Here is a 27,379-nt window from a genome sequence, read left to right on the forward strand (position 1 = left end):
ATGGAGACAGTTGTACGATACAAAGTATAATCTTTTAAATCTAATACTTTCAAAAGTGCTACTTGTAATACAAATTCGTACAGATTGTTCAAATAAAGAGATTAAATGAAAACAGCAATCTAGTCATCACAAACGTCAGTGATTGGCCGATACGGTTAGCGCTGAGAAAAGTAAATGGTACCACGTGTGTAAATATATTGCGAAATGTTATAGGAAATATACGATATTTCTTCCGTTTTGCAAATTTCAGGCATATTTATTCAACAAATCTATCTTTAAAAAGTTCTAAAAACGGATCAGTTAACCTTAAACCAGCAAACTCAAAATCACAAAATGATTGACAGGTTGAGGGCGTTTCTGATTGGCTAAATCTGGTAGTTTAGCCAATCAGTTTTCGATTCGTTTTTGTTGCTGTTTACAGAGAAGTGATTTACGTAATACGTTTCACAAGTGGCATTAAAAAAATAGCTCATAGCACCAAAATTATAATAATAAATAATTATAAATAAAATGATTATCTTTACATATCCCAATCTGATAGCCATACCGCCAAACCCCGCCCACCCAGTAACTGCTGTTTCATACTCGTTTGACATTCCACCCGCTTGTTGTATTTCTATGACAGGAATGAGTTCTGGGCTGAGCGATCAACCTTGATATAAACTTTCTCACACAGAATTCATTTGATCTACTACACTCATGCTTTGATAGGTACTGAATAGAAATGGCGTCTAGACCACTGTATTCGGTAAGTGTTTTAGAAGAAAAAAATTCCATGCTTGCAACACTTGCAGTGTGAATCTTCTCATAAAGCTGCCTTCCTCTAATATTTTACTTAAAGGCAATATTAAGCACGAGTCATTTGTTAATGATAGCACTATGCCACAAGAAAATGTCCAACTTTCTATTAAATCTGGCGTAATTTTGTTAATTATAACACTAATAAACATATACATGTTATATTATTATATACAATAATTCTAATCTATGAATAATTTTTTTTACATTGTTTACAAATAAATGGACATACCTACCAATTCTTTAGCAGTGAACTGCATTTTAGAAAGTCATCAAAGCAATGAAATAACAAATTAATGAATATAATTTTGTAGTGACCACAAATCCAAATGATCTCATAAATTATAATTTGTTTTCATATAAATTATAAACAGCATTGCACATAGCACACTCTGGACATTCTGAAAATTCATTTATGTGTACAATAATTTATATTTAGTTATTTTTAGTTTACAGTTAATTTGAACAATAATGTATCAGTTAATTAAAAGCATTTAAGCATAAGCGAAGAACAGGAGAAACTGCCAGTCAGCCAGTCATAATTCAGATAAATATCTGTAATATTTTGTGCATGTGTACTGAATATCGGTCATTGTAATTTTATTCTTAAGTTTTTTTGTATGTTATTGTATTGTATTCCAGTTAAAAAACAAAAAAGTCTATAAACTTCATTTAAAAGATCACCACTATCTTATTACTTAAAAAACAAACATGTTTTCTGTCTTCACACAGTCTAGGCAACGGATGCTGAAGAAGCGGGATGATTTTGAAGACATCCTGGAGGAGAGGCGGCGTTCCAGTGATCTGAGATACGCACTGAGATGTTACACTCCCTCACTTTATAAAGGACTAGTGCCATGCAAAGCCAGCATGCTGAAAACCATAGTTCTGCAGTCGGACCACCTGCAGTATGTCATTAAACAGGTACAGAAGCAACACAGAGCACCATGATTCCCTCAATGCCACATTTTCATGCGATAACTTACTAATGCTTTTAAAGTCGCCATGAAATCAAAATGTAATTTTTTTTTGCTTTAACTATGAATATAGCTTACTGTTATCTATAAGCTAGTGTGCTCCAAAACAATGACACATTTCGCATTTAGAGCCTAGAAGATATAAGCATTCAAAACTTACAGTCTCTCACTTCCATCAATATGGATCAATGATTTTTTTTCCTTTTTCTATTGAGAACAAAATAAAAAGATTAAGTAAGTACTTTCTCCAATTAACAATTCCAAACAAAATTCTTGTCAATGTTCTCAGTAACAAATAGAGAAAAGTCTTTCCACAATAATTTAGAGTAATGGCAAAGACAAAATAAATGCACTATAGAGTGGTATGACATCACTTTGTAGGCCAAAAGTGGAAGCACTTCCGGTTCCCTCGTCTCAAAGTCAATAGGTTTTTTTCATGGGATTTTGTTTATGGCTGAAATGAGGTCTAGTGAACACAAGCTCAAGACACTTTCATGTTTTATTCTACGGTATATAATACATCAGTATTACCCCACTCGTGAATTTTTTGAAGCTGTTACGTGTCTTGTTCCTAACAAGTGGCAAAATGGCACTACAGAGGCTGTTGGGGAGATTAAATGTCATCAAGCCAAAAAGGCAAACTCGGTCCGCTTTTACAACCTTATTATGCTCATAATTGTGCTCTTATAAACTAGTCTAACTCAAACGTTCTGGGAAAATGTTTTTAGATAAAAACTGAAAGACAACAACAACATTTATTTATAAAGCACATTTAAACACAATATGGATTGATCCAAAGTGCTGTACAGAGTACAAAGCAGAGGTTTTCAAACGCTAAAGAATAATAATACGATTTAAAAATGTCCAATGAAGGAGCAGACCTCACATGATAGGGGAGACTATTCCAAAGCTTGGGCCCAGCCACAGAAAAGGCCCAATCACCCTTTGATTTATAGCGACACCGAGGCACAGTTAAGAGCAAGTGAGTAGAAGATCTAAGTGCCCAAGCGGGACAGTATGGCACAAGAAAATCACTTAAATTACCTTGGTGCACGGCCAGACAATGCCTTATATATAACATAAGGATTTTGAAATCAACTCTAAATTTAATGGGAAGCCAGTGAAGAGATGCTAAAATGGGGGAGATGTGGTCCCTCTTTTTAGACCCAGTCAGCAGTCTAGCAGCCGCATTTTGAACAACTTGCAATCGTTATAATGAAGACTGAGGGAGATCGGAATAAATAGAGTTGCAATAATCTAATTGTGATGTTACAAGAGCATGAATCACAACTTCTAAATCTTTGCTTGAAAGGAGATGCTTCAATTTTGCAATATCTCTTAAATGGAAAAAGCTTCCTCTAATAACAGCACTAATTTGTTTATCAAAAAATAGTGAAGAGTCAAAGATTACTCCAAGATTTTTGATTTGTTTGTGTACATTTGTTGAAAGAGGACCTAACTGGGCTTCCAGAGCAGGGGAGGAATTTGCAGGACAACCTAGAATTAAAACCTCTGTTTTATCCTCATTTAGCTGCAAAAATAATTTGCCATCCACCTCTTGATGTCATTTACACATTTCAATAACACATCAGATGAACCAGTAATGTCAAGCCTTACTTGTAGATAAAACTGGGAATCGTCTGCATAACAGGGATATGAACTGTTGTATTTCTGAAAAATGAGGGCCAAGGGAAGCATATAAAGGGAAAACAATAAAGGTCCCAAAATGGATCCCTGGGGCACACCACACAAAACAGGTGCAGATGATGAGGAAAAGTTCCCTAAGTTTAAAGAAAAAGTCCTATTCGCGAGGTATGAAGCAAACCATTGAAAGAGCTGTCGGAAGCTTAGTGATAATGACGTTGAACTCGTGGGACCGTGGTGTAGTCCGTTTATTGCCTACCTTTTAGCTTTTTTACTTCTGTTGACTGCATTTAGGCTTCAAAATTCATGAAAGTTGTGTTCATCTGTGATAATTATCTCGGTGGACAAAATGTTTAAGTATCATAAACTTTTGTTGATCACAGAGCTTGTTTTTGCAATAATCCAAAAGCCCATTGGAAAATCCTTTTAGAGTTTTCTTGAGGGAACCAGTTGATGCTAACTGCCGGTTGGCATACAAAGTGACGTCATACCTGCACCACTGTCTCTGGGTGTCGTTTACAGAAAGAACAGTGTGTATATTTTTTGAATTTCTTTAAAAAGGTATTAACAGGAGGATATACATGATGGACAATTTGAAAGGAAACTTCCCTCTTAAATCTTATTAGCAATTAAGTATCTATTCGGAATCAGCCAAACTTTCCTCTAGGCAATATCAGAAACAAAAGCATTCCAATAAACTGTGCCTTGCTCCATCCATCTCCTCCTAGATCACACAAAGGCGCCTGGTCAAGCTGGTTTTGTAATTTACATAGCAAACTGCATTTTCAGCTAGCGTACTCCCATAGATTCTCATAAATTTACCAATATCAAATTTTAGTAACTCCCAATTATTACTAAAAGAGTTTCCCCTTACAGCTTCTTTTCCCAATAATGGTTAATTAAATAGTTAATTTTTAGCTTATCTGTATTATGAGATAATAGAGTGCTATTTAACTTCCAATATGATGGTTTAACCCCTTGAAAATGCACTATCCAAACTTAAAGGACTGTAATTCAAGAATGCTTTGGAATGTAGACCTAAGGTCTTGTTTTAAAGAAGACAGTCATCAGATTATTGCTGAAGTGAAAGCATTTCAAAATATGAAAGTATGAAAAGTTATGGAAGCTTAAATTGACTGTAAATGAAAAATACTGTGATTTTGATTATAAAGTAGTTAAAATACATTTTGTAATACATGATGCCGCCCACTAGGGGAGGAGCCCGCTAGAAGAATTGAGAGTTTCCATGGTAACGCAACATCTGATTTCAAAACGGTTTTCACAGGATGAATTTTGGGTTCGTCAGCTTTCAAATGATACTTAATTTATGATAATTACTAAAATAATTATGTGGCCCGCCAGCGGGACGGTAACAGTTAAGGAGTTAATAGAATTTAAAGTGCTTACAGAGAGTGCTTATTTTTTTATATAAATAACATTATAGTAAGTTAAGGGTGTTGGAAGAATATCAATAGATTTAGAGATCAGCCAAAAGTCTCTACGAGAGAGCAGCCTTGTTGCTCCAGGTAAAAGCTTTAGTATTAGGGAATTTGGTCCTCCAGACATCAATCACATCAAGTCTCTCTATGAATTGTTTAAACTTTAAATTAAGTGATGAATTAAGTCAAGAGCACTGTCAATTGCAATATTGAAATCCCCAGCAAGTATAGTAGCCTGCTTTCTATAAACTCAAGAAAACTAGCATTCTCAGACCTTGAATTAAATCCATAAATATTGGCCATAATAATAAAGTTGAGTTAAGATCAATGACATAAAAAATATTCCCTTTAAATGCATTCCGTAGAGTAGTAACTCCTGCAGAGCGTTCAGTTCCATAGGAAAACCAAAGGTCATTACCCCATTGTGATCTCCAGAATTTTGCATTATTAACAGATGATTGGGATCAGGCTTCAGTTGTTTCGCAAAAAAAATAAAGCTTTCCTTTTTACAGTATGTTGTATACCCCTAACATTTAATGAAAACAAATACATCAACATCAAATACATATAACCTTAAGTCAAAAGCATAGGGCAGAAAGGGGAACTCCCAAAGTAGTTAAGTGAACCAACTTATCATATAACATCTTGACAAGTTCCAGACAAAAAGATGTGAACTATACTTTAAAGGATATTAAGGCACAAGAACCAAAGTACATGGGTAGACCCATGTGATCCTGGATTAGCCAGCCGCAAGACGACAAACTTCAAAGATAGCCATGTAAGATGAAGAATGTTTTCTTTGCCTTGTTCGGGCTCTGATGTAGTAAGCCTTTTTTCCTGCGTCTCTTTTAACTGCCAGCCACAGCTTTTTTCTCCGCTCTCGCTCTCCCTCACAGAAGTCTTCAGCAGAGTTGTTTCTAGCAGCCTTCCAAACTGTGTCATGGTGCACTCTGCTGGTGAATTGAAGGATTACAGGCCTTGGCTTGTCAGTGTGCATCCTTGATCCTAAGCGGTGAACAGTATCGATCACATCTGGAAGCTTGATCTTACCCTCGGGTAGCATCTTCTGACAAATTCGAATAACTTCAGCTCGTAGGTTCTGACCTTCTCTCTCTGAGACTTCATGCAACTTCAGGTTCCATCTCCTGGGGGACCCTTCCAGCTCCCGTATGCGGTTCTGCAACAACGTTTTTCTTCATCAATGATGTTTTTCTCTTCATTAGTCACCTTTATCTTCAAGTCTACCTCTGAGGAAACAAAGTCTACAGTCTTTTTTAGTCCTTCTATTTTCATAGCATTGCTGTTGATCAGTTTCTCCATGCTATCCACCCTGGCGTTAATCAGGTCAGAGAGAGTGGATATAATATTTTCACCAGATTTGTCTGTTTTTGGAGGCTTACTTGGGGTCACAGGCGAGGATGGAAAGTCTTCAGCAGCAGAGGAAAGTTATGGAGATACATGGGTGGCATAATCATGACAAATGTCAATCTGTAAATTGTTACCTTCAGGTGATATCAAAACCATCGGTATGATGCCAATTTTTTTACAGCTTGATCTATCAAGTCTTTCCTTTTCATTTGGGACTTTGACATTTTTTCAGAATTTACACTGTACGAATAGTTAGCAAATGAACACAAAATCAAACTTGATAAGGGTCACTAAACTTCAAAAAAAGAACAGTCTGTTGCAGAGATCGGGAAAGACGACCATTCTGCGCGCCATCTTTTTGTGACTCCGGATTTTGATGACATCACTCTGTCCTTTAGCTTCTCATCAGACTTTCTATCCAATCAAATGCTCTCTAGAATCTGAAGAGTCCCGCCACCTACATTATAAATAGACGATGAAGCTTCGGCTGAAATCGGTCACTTGTTCACACATTTACTATTTTCTACATGGTGAATGGCACATAGTGCAGTATATATGGGACAAGGAGCGATTCAGACACTGTAATGCTTTCCATTGGGGTGAATGAAGTGTGGTTTCACGTCAATGTCATGCGAACTGCCTCAGTGCGCGCACAGTCTGCTCCGGTTCAGAGACAAAATAGCACAGAGAGGTTCATACGTGTGAATCGCCACAGACCACAAAACGAACCATTTGAATTCTACACACAACGCTATATTTTAAAGCGATATGGCAACATGTTCTCACCCCAACTCGTCACATATTGACGCGTGAGGACCCCTCTGCATACATTTTATACGCATAGGGTACCCCTTTAGCATAATTTTTCAACGTGCAGGGTACTCCATTGATTTCAGTTGTTTGCCCAATTTAATTCTTTGCATTTGTAAAAGTAGACATGATTTTATAAATATGTATAGGCTACTTTTATATTTTGGAGCAACAAACCCACTCCTACCCTAAACCTACCCATTACTCAAACTATATAAAACACGTAATGTTAACAGGCAAATATAAGTACAGTCACAGGTATTTATTGCAAAAACTGACCAAAAACAGTATACAAGTATGAACTAATGTTGCATTCCAAGTCTTCTGAAGTCATACGATATCTTTATGTAAAGAACAGAGTTGATCTTAATATTTTAATCGAAATTAGTATGCCAATATTGCAACTAAAATAATTATGTCAATATTACAATTATGTTTTCCGAGGAGAGCTGTGGTCCATGTAGGTGGTTGCCAGGGCATTGTTATGCCTTTCATATCTTTTCAGACCATTTCTTGAACTGTATTTAACAATACAGATCAAATCCTGAGTGTTTTAATGGCTACTGAATTGTGTGTGTGTGTGTGTGTGTGTGTGTGTGTGTGTGTGTGTGTGTGTGTGTGTGTATGTGTGTAGGTTTCATTAGAATCAGGAGACAGTAGTGAGTGTGTGACGGAGGAAGCATCTCTGATTCTGGATGAGATGGCTCACCGCCTGCAGCTCAGTACCGTACGCTTCTTCGCCTTTGCGCTCAACAAAGCCTTCAAGAGACTCTTCCGCAGCGTGTGTGTCAATGAGGAGGGCATCCAGAGAGTAAGTGACTCTTTACTGTCCCCAAAATACATGCCTGAAAGTCCTGCTAATGCACCTGGCTTATACACTGTCAGTTGACTACTAGAGTTGTCTAATGTTACTGAAATTTGTCCTAATTTAAATCATCAACCTTAATGCTTAACATAGAGTAAGTTTACAGGGATTGACGGGGGGCTTAAATTCCTTGTGACACTCTCATTAGTGTGATGATCTCCTATTTGTATATTTAAATGTGCTTATTATCATATGAGCAATATTGTCTTTCTAGTTCAATCCAGCTGATGGCCCCCTATAGATGGTATTATATATATATGCGGTCAGAAGTTTGGAAAAATTACGATTTATTCATGTTTTTTTTTTTTTAAAGAAGTATCTTCTGTTCACCAGGGTTGCATATTTAAATACAGTAAAAACTGTAATATTGTGAAATATTATTATAGTTTAAAATAACTGTTTTCTATTTTAATATATTTAAAATATATTTATTTTATATTGATCAAATAAATACAGCCTTGGTGAGCATAAGAGATTTCATTCAAAAAACATTTTAAAAAATCACAATGTCCTGTGGTTTGGTTTAATAAAGATGCCATGTAAATAGAGTTTGAGGTCACAATGGTTTTGATGATGCTTTCTCTCTCCAGCTCCAGCAGGCTGTACAGGAACACCCGGTGGTTCTTCTGCCCAGTCACCGTAGTTACATGGACTTCCTGATGATGTCATACCTACTCTACATGTACGACGTTTCCCTGCCCGTGATTGCAGCTGGAATGGGTGGGTGTGAACAGGATAATCATCAAAACTGTAATGATGCAATTGTTTGTACCCTCCAAATCCACGTTGAACATAACAGTATCTTCAGAGTTGTTTAAGGTCACACTACTAGGGCTGCAACAACTAGTCGATAATAATCGATAATGAAAATCATCGATAACTATTCTCATTATTGATTAGGCGGGATTGCCCTCTGTGCACGGTAATTTTCCACCAGTCTCGCCAAATTACAGCACTGAATAACGCATTTTTACGGACAAAATGTGCATCTAGAAATAGTGGAGTGGAAACCGAGTGAGCTTCTGCAGGTAAGGTACATGATCCAAGCACCCAAAACTTCTTTATTTTAAGCTTCAAGCTAATACATTAGAGTTGACCATACCCTGTCGTGCGCTTTGACAAAAGTGTGTGTGTCTGCGTCCTCAGTAGAGTGTGGATCGGGCCGCATTTTTCTGTCCGAGCCCGGCCCGCGTCCGACAGAGTAGTAACCGAACCCGACCCGAGCCCGACAGATTAAGATATTTATGTCCGAGCCCGACCTGAATCAATTTTTTTTCTCATACTAATGACACATGTACGTTTGTTCGTGTGGAAAGCCCGCTTTTATTAAGCAACTGTAGGAAGGCATTCTGAAATTATTACAGATGAGCGCATCAGCACGCAGACGGGGAAACAAATACACACGTTAAGACAGGGCCAAATCAAATAGCCAATCGCACACAGGAAGATGGATGTTAGGGTAATATTTTTTATTTATTTTAATCACAAAAACATACATTTGCATCAAGTTAAACAGGCCCATTGGCTACCTACATAATGAGCTGTTTTAAATTTCAAATGCCTTATCGCGCTGACCCGAACCCGAACATTATTTCTAAATATCTGTCCGAGCCCATCGGGCTCAGGTCGGGTATCCATCCTCTAGTCCTCAGCACAAAACGTCCATTTTACAGGTTATATCTACTGATCTATATAGAGAACAGTGGTTATATCCTCATCTGTAAATGCTACTAATTCACGTCCATGTGTCAAGTATTTCCATTTTGCATGAAAGCGCGTCCTGACAGTCTGTGTTAAACTTTAAACTTCACTGAATGAGCGTCGGCGGTGTAGCAGGAGAGCGCACGCTCGTCAAACAGACAGAACGCAACACAGTCGAGAGGGAGACATTAATATTCAGCGCAAAAACATTAATTTAGCTGAAATATCTGCTTTAGGACGCTAAATTTAGGTTTAAAAGTCAACATGTAATTCACGTATTTTATGAGAGTAGTAACTGTAAAGGGATAACAGCGTGTAATTTGAATATAAATGTGAGACGTTTCTTCAGGATAAAGAAATTACTTTGTCCATAGCAAATGTATGTGTTCCTGCTGAACATTCCTCTTATGTATAGCACAGACATACCCTTACAAAAAATAATTAACCATGTTTTTATTATAGTAAAACCATGTTTTTGCCATATTGATTACCATTTGTATAACCACACAAATACCATATAGTTAAACTATGGATTTGAAGCAAAACTATGGTTAATTTGGGGTTACCATGGAATAACTACAATAACCCTGTTATTTATTTATTATTATTTTTATTTTATTTTGGTTTTATTTGTTGTAAAACCATGGTTAATTTATGTAATGGTAGATATATTAACTATATATGTTTTCATTGCACGCAGCTGACACATTTGTTTGAAGGACAGCATTGGGCAGGATGTGGAATAATGTGGCTTTTTATCTGATTAATCGAAAATATAACCGGCCAACTAATCGATTAGTTGGCACTACACACTGCTGCTTTGTACCAGTCTGAAAAATATATTTAGTGTAGCTGTTATATGAATACAAGTTGACGCACACTTTCCAAAAGTATTTAGACTTGCTCTCATTTGAATTAACTACAGTTAACTACGCTATAATATTTAAGTGCTGTAATTCAAACTTGATATGAGCAACAATAATAGTACAATATTTAATAGCATTACATGATGGCATGTAACTCAACCCACACTTTTTGTGCTACAGACATGAAGTAGGATACCTCAAATTGTGCAATTTGTTTAGATATGATATAACTTTTCTGAGTAATCCGACTTACCTGTCATTTTACCTGCCAGATGATACAGCAGGAAAAAAAAACATACTTACATACTTGCATTGAAGAAAGGACCAGAATATCACATACTGTAGAATTTTGAGGCAGTAACCAACCCCTAAATATTTAAATGAATACTTATATCCATTCATATTATATAAAGCATGATTAACCCTAAAGCCATCTTTTGGACAAATGAAAATGGCAAAATGATTTTTGTTTATTTTTTAAATACTTTCCTTAATCTGAGCGGTACAAGACTTGGCTACTTTTCCTAAGTTTGCCACCTCAACACACACAAAAAAAATGACTCGATTCTACAATGTTAAGTGCTTGAAAAAAAAAAAGTCCTTAAACCCGCCTTCGTGGACAAAAATGGGCACCCATAGGAATGAATGGAATTTTTTTTAATTTCGAGCATATTTTTTTTTATTTGTCCAATAAAAATCAATAAATCCAACACAATGCAGATCATACATGCACACAAATGAAGGAGTGAGCCTATACAACATTCTCAATGTGGCAAACACTCACACGCGCGCACACACACTCAAACAAACACACACATCCATAAAAGCATTGCATTGAAAGCCATTGAATGAGCCTATAACAGAGTGAGTTTTAGTTTTTTATTTTTGTCAAATAAAAAACAGTCACTCACACATACACAAACAAAGGAATTAAATGAGCCACTAACTGGGCAATTAAAAAAAAAGTTAAACAAATTGTTAAAGGTCCCATGGCATGAAATTTTCATTTTATGAGGTTTTTCAACATTAATATGAGTTCCCCTAGCCTGAATGTAAACCCGAGTTCTGGCTGTCTTTCTCTGCCTTTGAGAAAATGACAGGCCAGACGAGCCAATCCTGAAGTCTCCTGGTTTGACGTCCAAGCAGGAATGGTTACCTCCCTTTCCTCCGCCCAGAGAATCTGGCACGCCCATGCAAACGCTTGAGAGATCATGGGTTGTGAAGAGTGAACGCTGGCAGTTTCTCAGTGTTTGGATATACAAATGAAAACAGAAGTCTTTTTTCAGTTCCTTCTGATCTGTGATCAGTGATTTCTGATGTGTAGCTAATTATTTATTATTCGTGCACACAATGCGGCTTCTCTCTCTCCAGACAGAACGGTGTTTTCGTGTTTTCTATCTTGTGAGTCAGTGTTTTTGTACGTCCTCGTCGCGTCTATCGGTTCTAGAATGTGCATACAGTCATGAGTTTCTGCTCAACATCAGCAGAGTAACATCTTTAGAGATAAACCTCACACGCCGAAGCTCGGGCTGCACTGGCCGGTGGCCTTCAACATCCCCGACCCCCAGTACTGCATCTGGACCACAGCGGAGGCACCAAACGCGGCGTGAGATTAAGCAGAAGGGGGGTAAGCGTGAGCATATCCGGGCTAGCCAGCCTAGCCCCACAATAAACTGGATTACATTCGATTACTGCTGTTGTGTCTTTGTTTGCGCTGTGTACTCAACGCGCGTCACTGACGCTTTTATTTTATTTTAAAAATAATGCTATTATCAACACTTACTTTTAACTCGTTCATCTCGACAGCTGTAATGGTACTTTGCATGTGTTACAAAGTTGGTAATAATGATGAAGACGGACTCGGTGTGACTGGGACTCGTGTTTATTCAGAACTCTCAGATACAAACACAATAAACTTGCGCTGACTGACAGCGCTCTCATAACTCAGTAGTTACTATAAATAACTTTGTTAGCAATCGCTGAGCTCCATCTCTGATACATTAGTGATGTCCGGTTCGCGAACAATCTTTCTTTGAACCAGTTCTTTTTAGTGAATCGAATCAGTTCACCAAATCGGACTGAATCGTTCTAAACGGTTCGCGTCTCCAGTCAGCGCTGATCCATAATTTACTAAAGTTACTAACTTTCTGACATGAGTGACAGCCCCTCTGACTAGAAATAGACTAATAACCTGAAGTATATGCTGTAACTACAACAGTTCAGACATGCTGAGAACTGATGTGAAGTGAACTCAGGTCCATCCGTCTCTCTGGCAGCAGCTCGTGCCTGCTCGTGCCTCGTAGACCTCGTTAAACCACGCCCCCTCCGCTCATTTAAAATGCAAAGATGTCAGCCAATCACAACAGTGGGCGTTTTTACTGAAGTCTCACAGCAGACACGCCTCTTGAAGCAGGGCATTCAGCCACAGGGCAAACAGCAGTATAGAAAAAATGCCTTTTATTTCTAAATTATGACATTTTATGATGTAAAAGTCATACTAACAATATAAGTACACCTCAGGAAACATTATAAAATAATAGAAAAATGCCATGCCATGGGACCTTTAAAACATTGGTTTACAGAGTTCAGCCCATATGCAGCAATTGAGTTCTATTGCCATCTACTGGCTATTGATATTTTAGCTTTAAAAAGAAATTAATACCATAATAGGTCACCAGATCTCACCAAAGTCACCATATTTTTAGGTTTTGGGACTTGCTGATATGTTTTTTTACATCACATTTTCTTGTTTTCTCAGGGAGTTTTGAAGGGCGACTAAACAGGATCTGGTTGATTTGATTTTGTTGAACAAAAAATGCCAGCTGGAACATCTAAACATTTTAAAATCTTCCTGTATTATCTATGCTTTACTTGATCTTTACAGTCATCTCTAGTCATTTTAACAGCTGTCCCTCAGATTCATAATCTGAATAAAAATATTTTTTTTTCTTTGAATGAATATATACTTTGGTAAAATCATGGTACTTTAGAAGTACTTTGGAGGACTGTAAACACTTACATGAAAATGTAAACCAAATTGGGCCATGATACAACACTTTTTTTTTTTTAAAATGCAAAAAAAAATTTTCATTTATATTTTTTCCTTTAAGCATATTATTTATAATTAATTAATTAAAAAAATATTTTTTTTTTAGCAAATTAAATAAAAAAACTGAAATATGCTGTTTGCATTCTTCCATAAAAAGTTTTTATGTAACATGGTGTTTACAGTAAAATGGTTAAAACTGTTGATGAAACTGTTTCCTGCAGATTTTATGAGCATGAAGATGATTGGTGAGATGCTGCGTATGTCGGGAGCGTTTTTCATCCGCCGGTCGTTTGGAGGAGATAAACTTTACTGGGCTGTATTTTCTGAGTATGTGAAGACCATGCTGAGGGTAAGACCCTTCATCCAAACAACTGAACAAATCAGCTAATTAGACTGTCCTTAATATATTGGATGAAATACAGGCTTCATATTGCAGTGGATTTAAGGCTTTTGACTAGGTCTGACCTGACCACAACATTCGACCTGGATTACCATAGTAACACACATTGCTTTCACTTATTGATGACATCATACCCTCGGCTGGCTGGCACAGCAGATTCCGCCATACGTATGTGTGGGGCGGAGCTATCAAAATAGGGGCGTGTTTGTTTTGGTGATTTGAAATCAACATCGGTTACCAGAAAGCTCTTACCCCACCTTTAATGTTATGAAGCGACAAGAATACTTTTTGTGCGCAAAAAACAAACAAAAATAAAAACGTTATTCAAAAATCTCTTCTCTTCCGTGTCACTTTTACGCGATTCACATGAGTAAAATAACGCATGCATGTGGTGCTCAGTCAATAGTGAGCTGTCATTCTGCCATAGAACCTGGAAGCGCTCCACTTTGTGAATAGCCCAACAACGTGAATAGCGTAAGAGAGTGACAGGGAAGAGAAGACAATGTTGAATAAAATCAATATTTTTGTTTGTCTTTTTGCGCACGAAAAGTATTCTCATTGCTTCATAACATTAAGGTTGAAGCACTGTCACTAGTCACATTTTAATGATTTTAACTATTTTAACTATGTTTTTACTACCTTTCTGGGCCGTGAAAATTGTCATTGTGTTGCTGTCTATGTGGGGTCAGAAAGCTCTCGGATTACTTAAAAAATGTCTTCATTTGGTTTTACGTGTTTTGAAAGACATGAGGGTGAGGAATTAATGGCACAAATTTCAATTTTGTGTGAACTATCCCTTTAACCATCTTATAAACATGTAATTGGAAGGGCTTTTTACCTTTGATCAAGACGCAGTTCAGGTTGATACTGTAAGTAGGTTTGGATATAAGTATCTGCTAATCGACTACTTAAAGGTTTAGTTGACCCAAAAATGAAAATGATCCCATAATTTACTCACTCTCAAGCCATCCTAGGTGTATAAAGTTATATTAAAAATATCCTGGCTCTTCCAAGCTTTATAATGGGAGGGAATGATACCTTATATTTTTAACTCCTACACCCTACGTCATGCGTTGGGTCAGAGGTCACTCGACTTGCGTGCAGCCGTTACCGGAAGCCAGTGATTATAGTTTATAAAGTTATAAATATGGATATTTTTCTTTGAAAAACACATCATTTTGCTTCAGAAGACCTTTATTAACCCCCTGGAGCCTTTTATTACTTTGATTACTTTTATAATGGATGGGTACGCTTTTTTGGGCTTCAAAATAAATGATATCATTAAGTCCAGTTATAAAGCTTGGAAGAGTCAGGACATTTTTAAATATAACTCTGATTGTGTTTGGCTGAAAGAAGAAAGTCATATACACCTAGGATGGCTTGAGGGTAAGTAAATTATGGGACAATTTTAATTTTTTAGTAAGCAAACCCTTTTAATGTATATACTTAATGCATATATTCTTGACAGTTGAAAATGTACATTGTTGAAAAAATATGAACCTGTTATATGTTGTTTATTCAGAATGGTTATGCCCCAATTGAGTTCTTTTTGGAAGGAACTAGAAGCAGGACATGCAAATCTCTTACACCAAAGACGGGTAATTATACATTGACTATCGATTTTTGTATTTTTTATACAATTTTAGAAACAGCCTGTCTGTGACTTTTTTGTGTTTCATTTTGATAAAAGCTCTTTGCTGACTTCTGCATGTATTGTGCAGAGTCAAGGCTTTTCTCCACTTTTCTGCCTTTTATTTATTGCTGCACAAATAAATTCAAGGTGACAGGACATTTTTTTTGGTCTGCATTGCTTGTTCACAGGAAGTGAGATGCCAGCTAAATGAAATTTCACAGGATTTTCACAATTGAATCATAGTCCCAGAATGAAATAGCACCCCTGACTAATTTATGGCACAAAGGTTCAAAACGACAGCTTGAAACCTGGAAAGCCTGATGGTGGCAGCTCATCAATCAAACCGAACAAAAGCAAATTTAGATGAATGAGAGAAACAAAATGGTCCACCTCTTTGAACACCGTTTTATGTCAGCTTCATCTCCCACACTCTTTCTTTCTTCTTTTCCCTCAGGGTTGTTGAATATTGTGATGGAGCCTTATTTTAAAGGAGAGGTATTTGACGTGAACCTAGTTCCTGTCAGCATCAGCTACGAGAGAATTCTGGAAGAATCTCTGTATGCACGTGAGCTGCTTGGCGTCCCGAAGCCAAAAGAGTCGACTTCAGTATGTGTGACCTTCTTCTACGCATTCCATCATTATATTTAGCAGACATATAACAACAGAATTTAAGCAGCAAGAAATATTCTCTTAATCAGTGTCTAGTTTTTCCTGTAAAAAACTAAAACAAAACAAAATGTAGTATGGACAATAAAACAAGGTCAGTAAGACTTTTTAATGTTTTTGTAGGTCTCTTATGCTCACCAAGCCTGCATTTATTTGATAAAAAGAACTGTAATATTGTGAAATATAATTACATTTTAAAATAACTTTTAATATTTAATATTTCTAATATTTTAAAATGTAATTTATTCCTGTGATGCAAAACTGAATTTTCAGCATCATTACTCCAGTCTTCAGTGTCACATGATCCTTCAGAAATCATTCTAATATACTGATTTGATGCTCAAGAAACATTTCTTGTTATTATAAATGTTGAAAACGATTGTGCTACTTAATATTTTTGTGGAAAACGTGACACATTTTTTTCCAGATTCTTCAATAAATGGAAAGTTCAAAATGTAACAATGTAAACATGTGTTGATCAATTTAATCCATGCCTAATTGTTTTTTTTAAATGTTCATACTATGACTCCATATAATGGGCAAATGGAGGTGTCATATATATATATATATATATATATATATATATATATATATATATATATATATATATATATATATATATATATATATATATATATATATATATATATATATATATATATATATATATATATATATATATATATATATATTATATATATATATATATATATATATATATATATATATATATATATATATATATTATTATATATATATATATATATATATATATATATATATATATATATATATATATATATATATATATATATATATATTATATATATATATATATATATATATAATATATATATATATATATATATATATATATATATATATATATATATATATATAATATATATATAATATATATAAACAGGGCCTAAAACTAACTTTTTGCCATACCTACCAATAGCCGATTACTTAAGAAAATCTACCGGCCAAAAATATTTTTTACCAGCCATGACACAAAAATTTGAGATACTATTGAAAATTCACAATATTCCAATTTCCAAGAACAAACAATCAAATTACAAGCAAAAGCACAAATAATAACAATACATGCCAATGAAATAAACAGTGCTCTTCAGGCTGGTCTAATAGTTTTCAGGTACTGAAATTGAATAAAGTATGCTAATCAAATAAATCACACTGCATAGTCTTCATATCCTTTTTAAAGTTCAAGAGCAGTGAGTGTTTTTTCTTCTTCTTTGTCCTTTGTTTAATTAAAAGACAGTTGCAGGATTATTAGGATGCTGCAACTTTAAGACGGAATGCATGAATGGATCATGTGTTTTGCGTTTGCGTTCACTTAAGACATAACAAACCATGTTTACTAGGATGCTCGCCGAGACGGGCATTTTTAATTTTGAGTGAAATTGTCCATTCAAGCACAAAAAGGCATGAAAGAGAGCCCATCTTCACACACTGTTTGAGACACTATATATAATACAAAAAAAAGAAAGAATATGTCTTGAATTAAATAGATTTTCCTCACCCCGTTTGCAAATATTATTTCCGTGTTCCAGGCATAAAACCTCACTAAATGTTTTTAAATATATGCTTGGATATTTAGGGCCAGATTTACTAACAGCTTGCACCAGCGCAAACCCTCTTTTGGCGGTTGTCAGGATTTACTAAAGACACGCAGTGATGAGCTGCGGCTATTTTTGCGGCTGACGTTATTGCATACGCATTTGTAGGAGTTTCCCTTTTCATGGACAAAATTTATGGGAGGAGAGTATTTAAATGAATCAAACGAGGTGATTTACAAATGTTTGCACTCAGAATTTATTGGTATTTGCGCCATTATTTACTGCCCAAAAAAAGCATGTCTTTAACCAGATGCTAACAGGTAGATTGCGTTGGTCATTATGGAAATGATCCGGCTGTGTCTGTGTTCTTTAATTTGCATGTCGTCAGTTGATCACGCGTAGAACTGTCCACTCCCATCAGCGTTTTTATGGAATTGCGCTCTCACGCTAATTCGCACTGTTTAGTAAATCTGGTCCTTAGAGCCCTAACCCTAACCCTAACCCAGGCTTTTACTGGCTTTTTTTTTGTTGAGCATCCAGACATTTTACTTGAAAGACAAACCTCAGAGAGTTAATTGTTGTTTTTGTTGACATCCATTTCTCAACTCTGTTTCTCTCAGGGTCTGTTGAAGGCCCGACGGGTCTTGAGTGAGGACTATGGCAGTATGCATGTGTACTTTGGTCATCCTGTATCTTTGCGCAGTCTGGCAGAGGGAAAAATAAACCGCTCTCAGCACAACCTGCTGCCAAGGTATGAAACACCTGCAATCAGCCACTCTTAGACAGTTTTGCACTAAAGGTCAACATTAATTCACATAAAGCATACTAGCAGACACATAGCATGATTTTCTTACACCATGGCATGCAGAGTTTTCCGATCATTGTTTAATAATGACAAAGAAACATTATGTTAATAAAAAATAGACTCTGTTCTCAGAAATAGTTGTATTTATACCCGTAGTGTATAAAAGTGTTTCCCAACTTTTTTTTGCTCTGGCACAGTTTTGACAAGTAAAAAAATCCCACGACACACCACTATATAAAACTATAACAAAATTTCACAGTGAAAAATTGCGCACTGAAAAGGCACGGACACCGTTATTTTTGCGGCTGAACTTATTGCATATGCATTTGTAGGAGTTTCCCTTTCAGATGCTACATTTATTGGAGGAGAGTATTTAAATTAATCATGCAAGGTGATTTGCTAAGGTTTCTGCTCATCAATTTACTGGAATTTGCGCCATTATTTAACGCCCCAAAAAAACACGTCTTAAACCAGATGATAATTTGGGCTGCTCTTTGTAGATTGCGTTGGTCATTATGAAAATTATCCGGCTGTGTTTTGTTCTTTAATTTGTGTGTTGTCAGTAAATCACGTACAGAAATTTCCACTCCCATCTGCGCTTTTATGGGATTGCTCTCACGCTAATTTGCCCTGTTAAGTAAATCTGCCCCTACGATTATTCTCCACTCTTCAAATACAAAAAAAACCATTGTAAAACTAGAGAAACCGTAAGAACTGTAGGAGATTGCAACTCTCTGAGAAAACAAGGAAATTCACATCTGAACTGTCTCTTACGAAATTAGCATCACCATTCGAGACGCAAGTCTCACCTCAGTATCATCCTAATCTCTATTGACCCCCTCTCCCCCCACTCCTACTCTCTCTCATGTTGAGATCACCTGAAATTCACCCAAAATCTATATGGTTTAATGTAAACAAGTACTATACAGTATTATGCATGTTTGGTATCTTTTGAAATGTCTCAGTGCGACTGGTACAAAGGTCTCATCTTAATTAATGCTAATTCCCATTGTGAACTCATGTTTACATTTGAAAGAGTTTTCCATCTTTGGTCTGGTATTTAAGGAGATGTTGCAGAAACTTCAGGGCGCGATTTCTGTAACCAGATCAAGCCCGTAATGCTAAATTATGTAATTTTCAGATGTCAGGTATGCATCTTTTACTCTTTACTTCAGAGCATTTGATGTTATTGATTATCTTTGAATGTAATTGGCATAATACATTTACCTGGCTAATAATAAATTGTTACATTTGATTTCATTCTGACTTACTCTGAAATTGTTGACTTTAATAGATTACGTAAGACCACTAAAATCTCGCTCCAATGAACCGTAACGAGCTGCGGTTGAAGGTCACTTGCGCGTTTGTGTTTCATTTAATTATAATATTATTTAACTGACTCCATCATATTGTCGAATTTAGGATAGAATGCCAATTGGTTGTTTGGTCATTTATATTTAATAGTTAGTCACACATTTCATCATTCTTTTTTAACCTTTTGTTGCAATTATATCGTTCCGTAATGGAGATAGTTATTAATTACAGAGTAATTCAGACAGGATCAAAATGTAACTATTTTATTAACAGTCAGGTAAATGTATAATGCCAATAACATAATCAATTAAAAGATAATTCATGCATAACATCAAATATTCCAAAATAGCCTAAAGAGTGAAAGATTTCCTGACTTTTCTGAATATTACGTAACACAGAGCATTTCACTGTGTTACGGGCCAATCTTATTAAAGTATTGCGCCCCGATCTTTCTGCTCCACTTCCTTATATTGTTCAGACCAAGACCGAAATCTCTTTCAAATAGAAACAATGGTAATTTACATTTAATCACTGTCCCATATGACCTGTATTGACGAGACCAAATGGCTCCAAAAGCCACACCCACCATCATAAGTAAAATATCTCTAAGCTCTAAAAACTCGTATTAACTTCTTGTATAGTTATGTGGTTATGAGATTTTTGTACCAGTCACACGGAGACATTTCAAACGATATCAAAAACACATATAATACTGTATAGTGAGAATTGACATTAAATCCAATAGATTTTGAGTGAATTCTAAGTGATATCTCAGCAGGATGTGGAATAAGGTGGGGGAAATCTGTGTCAGGTTAGTAACGGACTAAAGGGGGGCATTGGAGTACGCCAACTGAGATTTTTAGAACTCCACCTAATGCTTGGCATTAGTTCAAGTGTACTTAGACTGTGAAGGCTAAAAAGGGAATTTCCGTTTGGGACAACAATAATGTTGATCGGCCAAACTAAATAGGGTGAGCCTTACCTCTGTTTAATGTAAAGTTACTCTATATAAGTGTACATGGGAAACAATGGCATGATCATACCAAAACTACAATTAGAGAAAGTATTGGTCAGCTTTTATCTGAAGTGGTGGTCATGGAGATAACATTGCTTTATTCAAGTATACACAGATCTATGGGGACTAAATAAAATACTTTTAGAGTGAGTGAGCATGGCAACCCTCTAAATAGTATAGTCAATTACCTCTGTCTAAATGACCGGGCCCGCATAACGGCCGGTGCGAGGACCCTGTACGACTTTGAGAACCAAATGAACGAGTTCAATAAGAGTTCAATCAGATGTCTAGATAAATGGTCAATAATGAATTGGCAATCTAACCTAAATTCGAGGTCATGATAAAATGGAGCCGTCATTTGGCCGATTGGGCGGGCCTTACACCTTTATTAACATAGTGTTTCTTGAGTAAAGACAACGCTGTACTTACTCAAACATCAGTTCTTTATTTACCCTTGCATTGCAAACAAGCAGAGATTTCCAAACTGTGCACGTCACATTCAAAATGGAGGCGGGTTGGAGTTATGAGGTTTGACTGACAGTTTGAGGAGTCAATGAAGTTACGAGGTTTATCTCTTTTAAACGCTTTTTATTTGTTAAGTATTTGTAAAACCCACATTTCCATCTAAAGCAACTTGCATTGTGAGAAGAAGTCCTTCTTGGGAATGTTACTGGAAGATTAATGATCAATGATATTCATTTTATTAAATTTTTTTTGTGCATTATTTTAAATATATAAAAAATATATTAAAATAGAAACAGAAACTTCTTTAAAGATCTAACCGACCCCAAACTTTTGAACGATAGGGTATGTGTATCTTTATACACTTACTTTCAATATTGTTTGTGTTAGTAGATTAATATTTATCTAATTTATTGCCAATTTATTACTTTTATTTTCTACTGTCAGATTTCAGCCACAAGTTGAAGCACCCTGTTCTGTACAAAGTGAAATATCTTGTTGAACCTCACGACTGACTTTAGTGATTTATTTTTTAATCAGGTACATTCCTCAGAAACCCAGCACAGACACTCATGAGTTTCTGGAAGATGCTGCATTCCGTCTGGTCCGCCTACAGGAGGAGAACATGGTTCTAAAGCCCTGGGTTCTCATCGCCACACTGCTGCTACAGAACCCTGATGGGCTGGACCTCTCCTTTCTCACAGAGCAGACAGACTGGCTTAGGCACCTGGCTCTAGCATTTGGAGCATTCTTGGACTGGCCTGGTAAGAGAAGCACCTAGTCAAAACCTCAGGCTGACCACTTTGTAAGGAAGATCTAATCAATGGATCTGCCAAAGCTAGTGTGAGAGGTTCATGGTCTGTTTTAAAGCTCTCTTAAGGCCCTGATATACTCACAGCGAAGTTCTTTGCTCATGCCACATTACTGTATTTATATAGCACTTATACAATATATTGCTGTAACAAAGCAAATCAAGCTCAGGGAAGAAGGAGGGGGGAAATGGCAAACGATCAAAATATACTTTAATAGTCAAAAAAACAACAAAAAGGAAACATAAAAAACAAAAAACAACGTAAATGTCCTAGGCCTGGTCCTCTTTCGCCTTTCACGTTTGTCAGTCCTCCTTTTTTCCTTCCGGAGCTCCTCTGTGGGTCTCGAGATCAACTTATTAACTTTTGCTCCACTGGCCTCGCTCAGCTCCCATGGCTCTTGGCCTTGCCCTGCTTTATGCTACTATTGCTTTAAAGCAAGCAGCTTTAGAGTATTAAACAGAAAAATACAGTGTCAGTGTCACTTGCAATTAGAATTACAACTTTAATTTCTACTATAAAGCAGCTCTCCAGTGTGTTCACGTTTTTACTCATGTCTGACTTCAACGAACTGACCAGAATAAATGAACCAAAGAAGATTTACATGTCAAAGAAGTCGGGGCCTCATAGCCACGCCTACCTATTATGTAATCGCCACGGACCAATGGTAGTTCGAAGGTGTTTATACCAGCTGGAGCAAACTTTAGTTCACTAACTTCATTTTGGCATGAATTTGTTCGAAATTATGTCACACCAGTGTATTCTTCGATTTCGCTTCAAGTACATTGGGGCCTTTAGACTATGTTCACACTTAGGGCTGGGCGATATGGCTGAAAACTATCACGATATAAGCGTTTCATATCGGTCGATATCGATAATTATTGATATGTTTTATGACCCATTTAAAAGAAGGACCAGGAGAAAAATATTTTCCATTTAAACATTTTTATTTTAAACTTAACCTTCCTCTGATTATAATCCCCTCAGTTATAAAGGCAGAAATGTCAACACAACCATGGAAAACACTCAAATAATTAAAATTTAAATACAAGTCTAAAATCACAATGAACACTTAATTATCTCTTAACATTAAGGTGCAGTGCCTCTGTTATTTCTTTGTAGCGGTTACCGTTTAGATGCTTTGTCATAAGGCACTGATGCAGAGTAACATTACCTCTCCATGTAGTTTCAAAGGCTGAATCCGAAATCGCCCCTATACCCTTAAATAGGGCATTATTTGAGGGGACAGCCATTTGTAGTGGTGTCCGAAACAATAGTGGACGTTATTGAGTGCACTCATTCTATCCCACTTTGCTCCGCAATAACGAGTGTACAACTGATGTACTCACAACGGCTGTCCGAATTCGCTCGCTTGTTTTCATTCACTCCTTCAAGTGAACTGTATCAGTGGACTAAAGTAGGGAATAATGATTGAGGGTTTAGGGGGCGATTTCGGATTCAGCCAAAGTCAAGAATAGCACAAACGAACGAGGCTGTCAGCGGAGGCTCGCACTGACCAGTCTTGATGGGGACGACGGTCAGACTTATAAAATCCAAAAAAACTGCCATACTGGCGAGCTGACTTGTTTTCCTGATTTATCAACAATTTCCTCTCTCGCTGCGGCACTCATTTTCCACTTATCACTCCACGCTGGTTCTGTTCACTGAAGAATGAATCCAACATAGACAACGATATGGCACAACCAAAATTTATACAGTTACATGATTGGCTGTTAGCCTGTCACTCCCTACGTTGCTTGGTTACCAGAGAGTGAGTGCCTTTGTTCATGCAACCAAACTTGCTTCGCAACCTCTGGTTTCTTCCGACAAAGAAAAAAAAATTATCAAACGTTTTATCGAACGCATTTTTGATTGATACCGACTACGTGTCTATCGCGATACATATCATTATTGTTTTATCGCCCAGCCCTATTCACACTGCACACAAATCTGATTTGATTTGTTTCTCATGTTTATCATGACGCTTCGTTGCAGTACTAAACTCACAAGGCCCATGAGATAATATAAGCAGAATTTCATGCATGTCTTGAGGTGGACAGTAGTGAAGTGTTTTTACTCTGCTTAAGTACATTTTCAAGTGTCTGTACTTTATTAGAGTTTTTTATTTGGAAAACTTTTACTTCACAACAACATTCCAATGTCGTTTTTTCTGCACTACGTTTCATATTGAATTTCATTTAATACTTAATTACATAAGAAATCTAGAACATTCTTTCTTAAGTAAAAGTAAATTAAAAGTTTTTAAGTAAGAAAGTACTACATTTTTAATGTACTTAACTATTAAAGGTAAAAAAAAACACTTTTATTTATAAAATGGAGTGCAGTAAAAAGTACGACATTATATACTCATAAGTACTCTTACTCACATAAGTACTCATCTTGCACTGTTCCACAGCCAGCTGCTTGCCTTACAATGTTTTTCTTTGCACATGTACAGTGTTTATGTGAGAGCATTTGTATATTTCTATGTATAGGTAAATATTTATTATTACTTATAGTCAGACTCTAAGTAGATTAGTTGTATATAGGTTTATACTATCTGTATTTATGTAGCACCGTGGTCCTGTGAGGCACGACATTTCGTTCCACTGTATGTCACCACATGTAGCGGAATGACAATAAAGCTCGACTTGACTTGATGCTTTGAAATGTAGTGAATTAAAAGTTTCCCAAAGAAAAACACTGATAAAGTACAGATACTTGAAAAATGTACTTGAGTAAAGTAAAAATACCTCACTACTGTCCACCTCTGCATATTGTGTCCGCTGACTCCTTCACTCATTCTCTGCATACGCTAGTAAATATTACATAGTTTATTTTATTAGGAAAGTGAAAATGAGTGTGTTTAGACACAGCTCCAGACACACTTTATGACTTCACACATCCCAAGTGATGCAAAAAATTAAAACCGTTTTGACTTTTCAGACTGAAACAGATTCCGGCCTTTAAACTGCATATGGTGGGTTTGTAAATGTTGATTTATTTTTTAATTTTTTCAAACTTGAACAGATTTATGTTGTCTACAGCAGAAGAATGATTTTCATGTCATGAATATGAATTACGTGCTAACACTTTACAATGAGGTTAAATTTGTTAACATTAGATAATGCATTTAGTTATCATGAACTTAACAATATAATTTTTTAGGGTCAGTAAGAATTTTTTTTTAAATGTTTTTGAAAGAAGTCTGTAATGCTCAACAAGGCTGCAGTAATACAGTAAAAACTGTAATGTTGTGAAATATTATTACAATTTAAAAAAAATTATATTGTAATTTATTTTAAAATGTAATGTATTCATGTGATGTAAAGCTGAATTCTCAGCAATATTACTCCAGTATCAGTGTCACATGATCCTTCAGAAATCATAACATTTTTTATCATCACCGCAGTTTTGCTGCTTAATATTTCTCTAGAAACCATGATACATTTTTTTAGCAATCTTTCATGAATACAAAGTATTTTTTAAGTATTTTATAAATGTTTTTATTGTCATTTAATGCATCCTTGCTGAAAAGATCATTAAAAAGAAAAAAAATTGGTAACACTTTACTTAAAGCCTTTATGTATTTTATAATGCATTATAAAGGGTTTCATAATGTACATTTATTGCACATTATATCTTTTCATAAATAATTATAACCAAAGTTAAATAAAGTTATAACCAATCAAATGTATTTTAATGCATCATACTTTCTAAAGTCTGTGGATACAAATATTCATGAGAACATACAATGCATTATAATGTGTATTACAAGGCATAATTAATGCATTAAAAAACTTTTATGATGCATTATATATAAAGGCTTTTAGTAAAGTGTTACTAGAAAATCTTACTGACCCCAAACTTTTGAGCAGCAATGTACATTTATAGCATTTTAAAATTTTGGTTAAGGTTAATTTCTACATATACTAATACATATTTAGCATTATAAGTTGTATAAATGAACATTAGTTATTGTATTATAAACAAACATTAATTAACAATCAACAACAGAATATAAAAATTGCATTGAAAAAATATTCTCTCTGATTATTAACCAAAAGTCCTATATAAAATCATATCAAATATTTTATTACATACAGGTAAACTATATGTATCATTGAATAAAGATCTCTAAATTTGAAAGTTTAGCAGCTAGAGTCATCTGAAATTGTATCTGATTTTCATGTATCATGTTCTTCATATTTTCTCAGTATGGCAAAAATTATCATGCATATCTCCAGGATATGCAGAATCTGCTTAGATAAAGGAAATGCGCTTGATGAATAATTCATTGCAGAGAAATCCAATAGCTTAATCTAAGCTTACTTGACCTTAATTTTAACAATCCCCAATAATATGATCTCTCTGTCTCTCTCTAGATCACACGGCCTGCAGTGAAGTCATCAGCTGTAGTTTAGCGCTGCACAGACACCTGCTGATTGTGTCCACAGGGCACGTTCAGCTGAGCGTTACGGAGGCGCTGCAGGTCGAGACCACACCAGAGGATGCGGTGTTTCAACGAGCCGTTGTTGTGCTCTCCTGTGCCTCCTACAGGAACCAGATCCTGCACGTGTTTCTGAGACCTGCTCTGTTAGCAGTGGCCATGCAAAGCGCAAACTCCAGTAGAAAAGGTGTGAGAGAACTAATTTTCATAAATGTTTTCACTTGTTTTACTCTGGATTAGTTTATGTTACCTATCACAGAGTAATTTGTGTTCTAGATGACATCTACAACTGTTTCAGCTTCCTGAGGAACATGTTTTCCAACGAATTTATTCTTTGCCCTGGGGACTCGGTTCAGGTTTGAGCACTTTCACAAACTGTTTTTTGATTTGTTGCTGAAAATTGGAGTTTGAACATTAAGGACAGGTTTCACAGACTAAGCCAGGATTAGGCCTTAGTTCAATTAGGGCATTTAAAGGAACACTCTACTTTTTTTGAAAATAGTTGAGTTTTACCGTTTTTGAATCCATTCAGCCGATCTTTGTATCTGGCGGTAGCACTTTTAGCATAGCTTAGCATACATCATTGATTCTGATCAGTCCATTAGCATCTCATTCAAAAAATGACCAAAGACACTTTCAATATTTTTCCTATTTAAAACTTGACTCTTCTACAGTTACATCGTGTGCTAAGACAAACTGAAAATGAAAAGTTGCGATTTTCTACACCT

General features: G+C 35.9%; 1 protein-coding gene across 1 annotated transcript in view; it reads left to right on the forward strand.

The window, feature by feature from the left end:
* The first annotated feature begins 601 nt into the window (after positions 1-601).
* Positions 602-27,379, forward strand: part of gnpat (glyceronephosphate O-acyltransferase) — a 35,851-nt gene continuing 9,073 nt past the window's right edge. The window contains exons 1-11 of the mRNA XM_079831424.1: positions 602-748; positions 1,531-1,722; positions 7,671-7,847; positions 8,492-8,621; positions 13,739-13,866; positions 15,440-15,515; positions 16,005-16,156; positions 18,417-18,547; positions 21,933-22,156; positions 26,587-26,838; positions 26,928-27,007. Coding sequence (XP_079687550.1) covers positions 725-748; positions 1,531-1,722; positions 7,671-7,847; positions 8,492-8,621; positions 13,739-13,866; positions 15,440-15,515; positions 16,005-16,156; positions 18,417-18,547; positions 21,933-22,156; positions 26,587-26,838; positions 26,928-27,007 — 1,566 coding nt within the window. The 5' untranslated portion in view covers positions 602-724. The remainder of the gene's footprint in view (positions 749-1,530; positions 1,723-7,670; positions 7,848-8,491; positions 8,622-13,738; positions 13,867-15,439; positions 15,516-16,004; positions 16,157-18,416; positions 18,548-21,932; positions 22,157-26,586; positions 26,839-26,927; positions 27,008-27,379) is intronic.

This window comes from Gobio gobio, assembly GCF_949357685.1.
Source record: "Gobio gobio genome assembly, chromosome: 12".
Lineage (NCBI taxonomy): Eukaryota > Metazoa > Chordata > Actinopteri > Cypriniformes > Gobionidae > Gobio > Gobio gobio.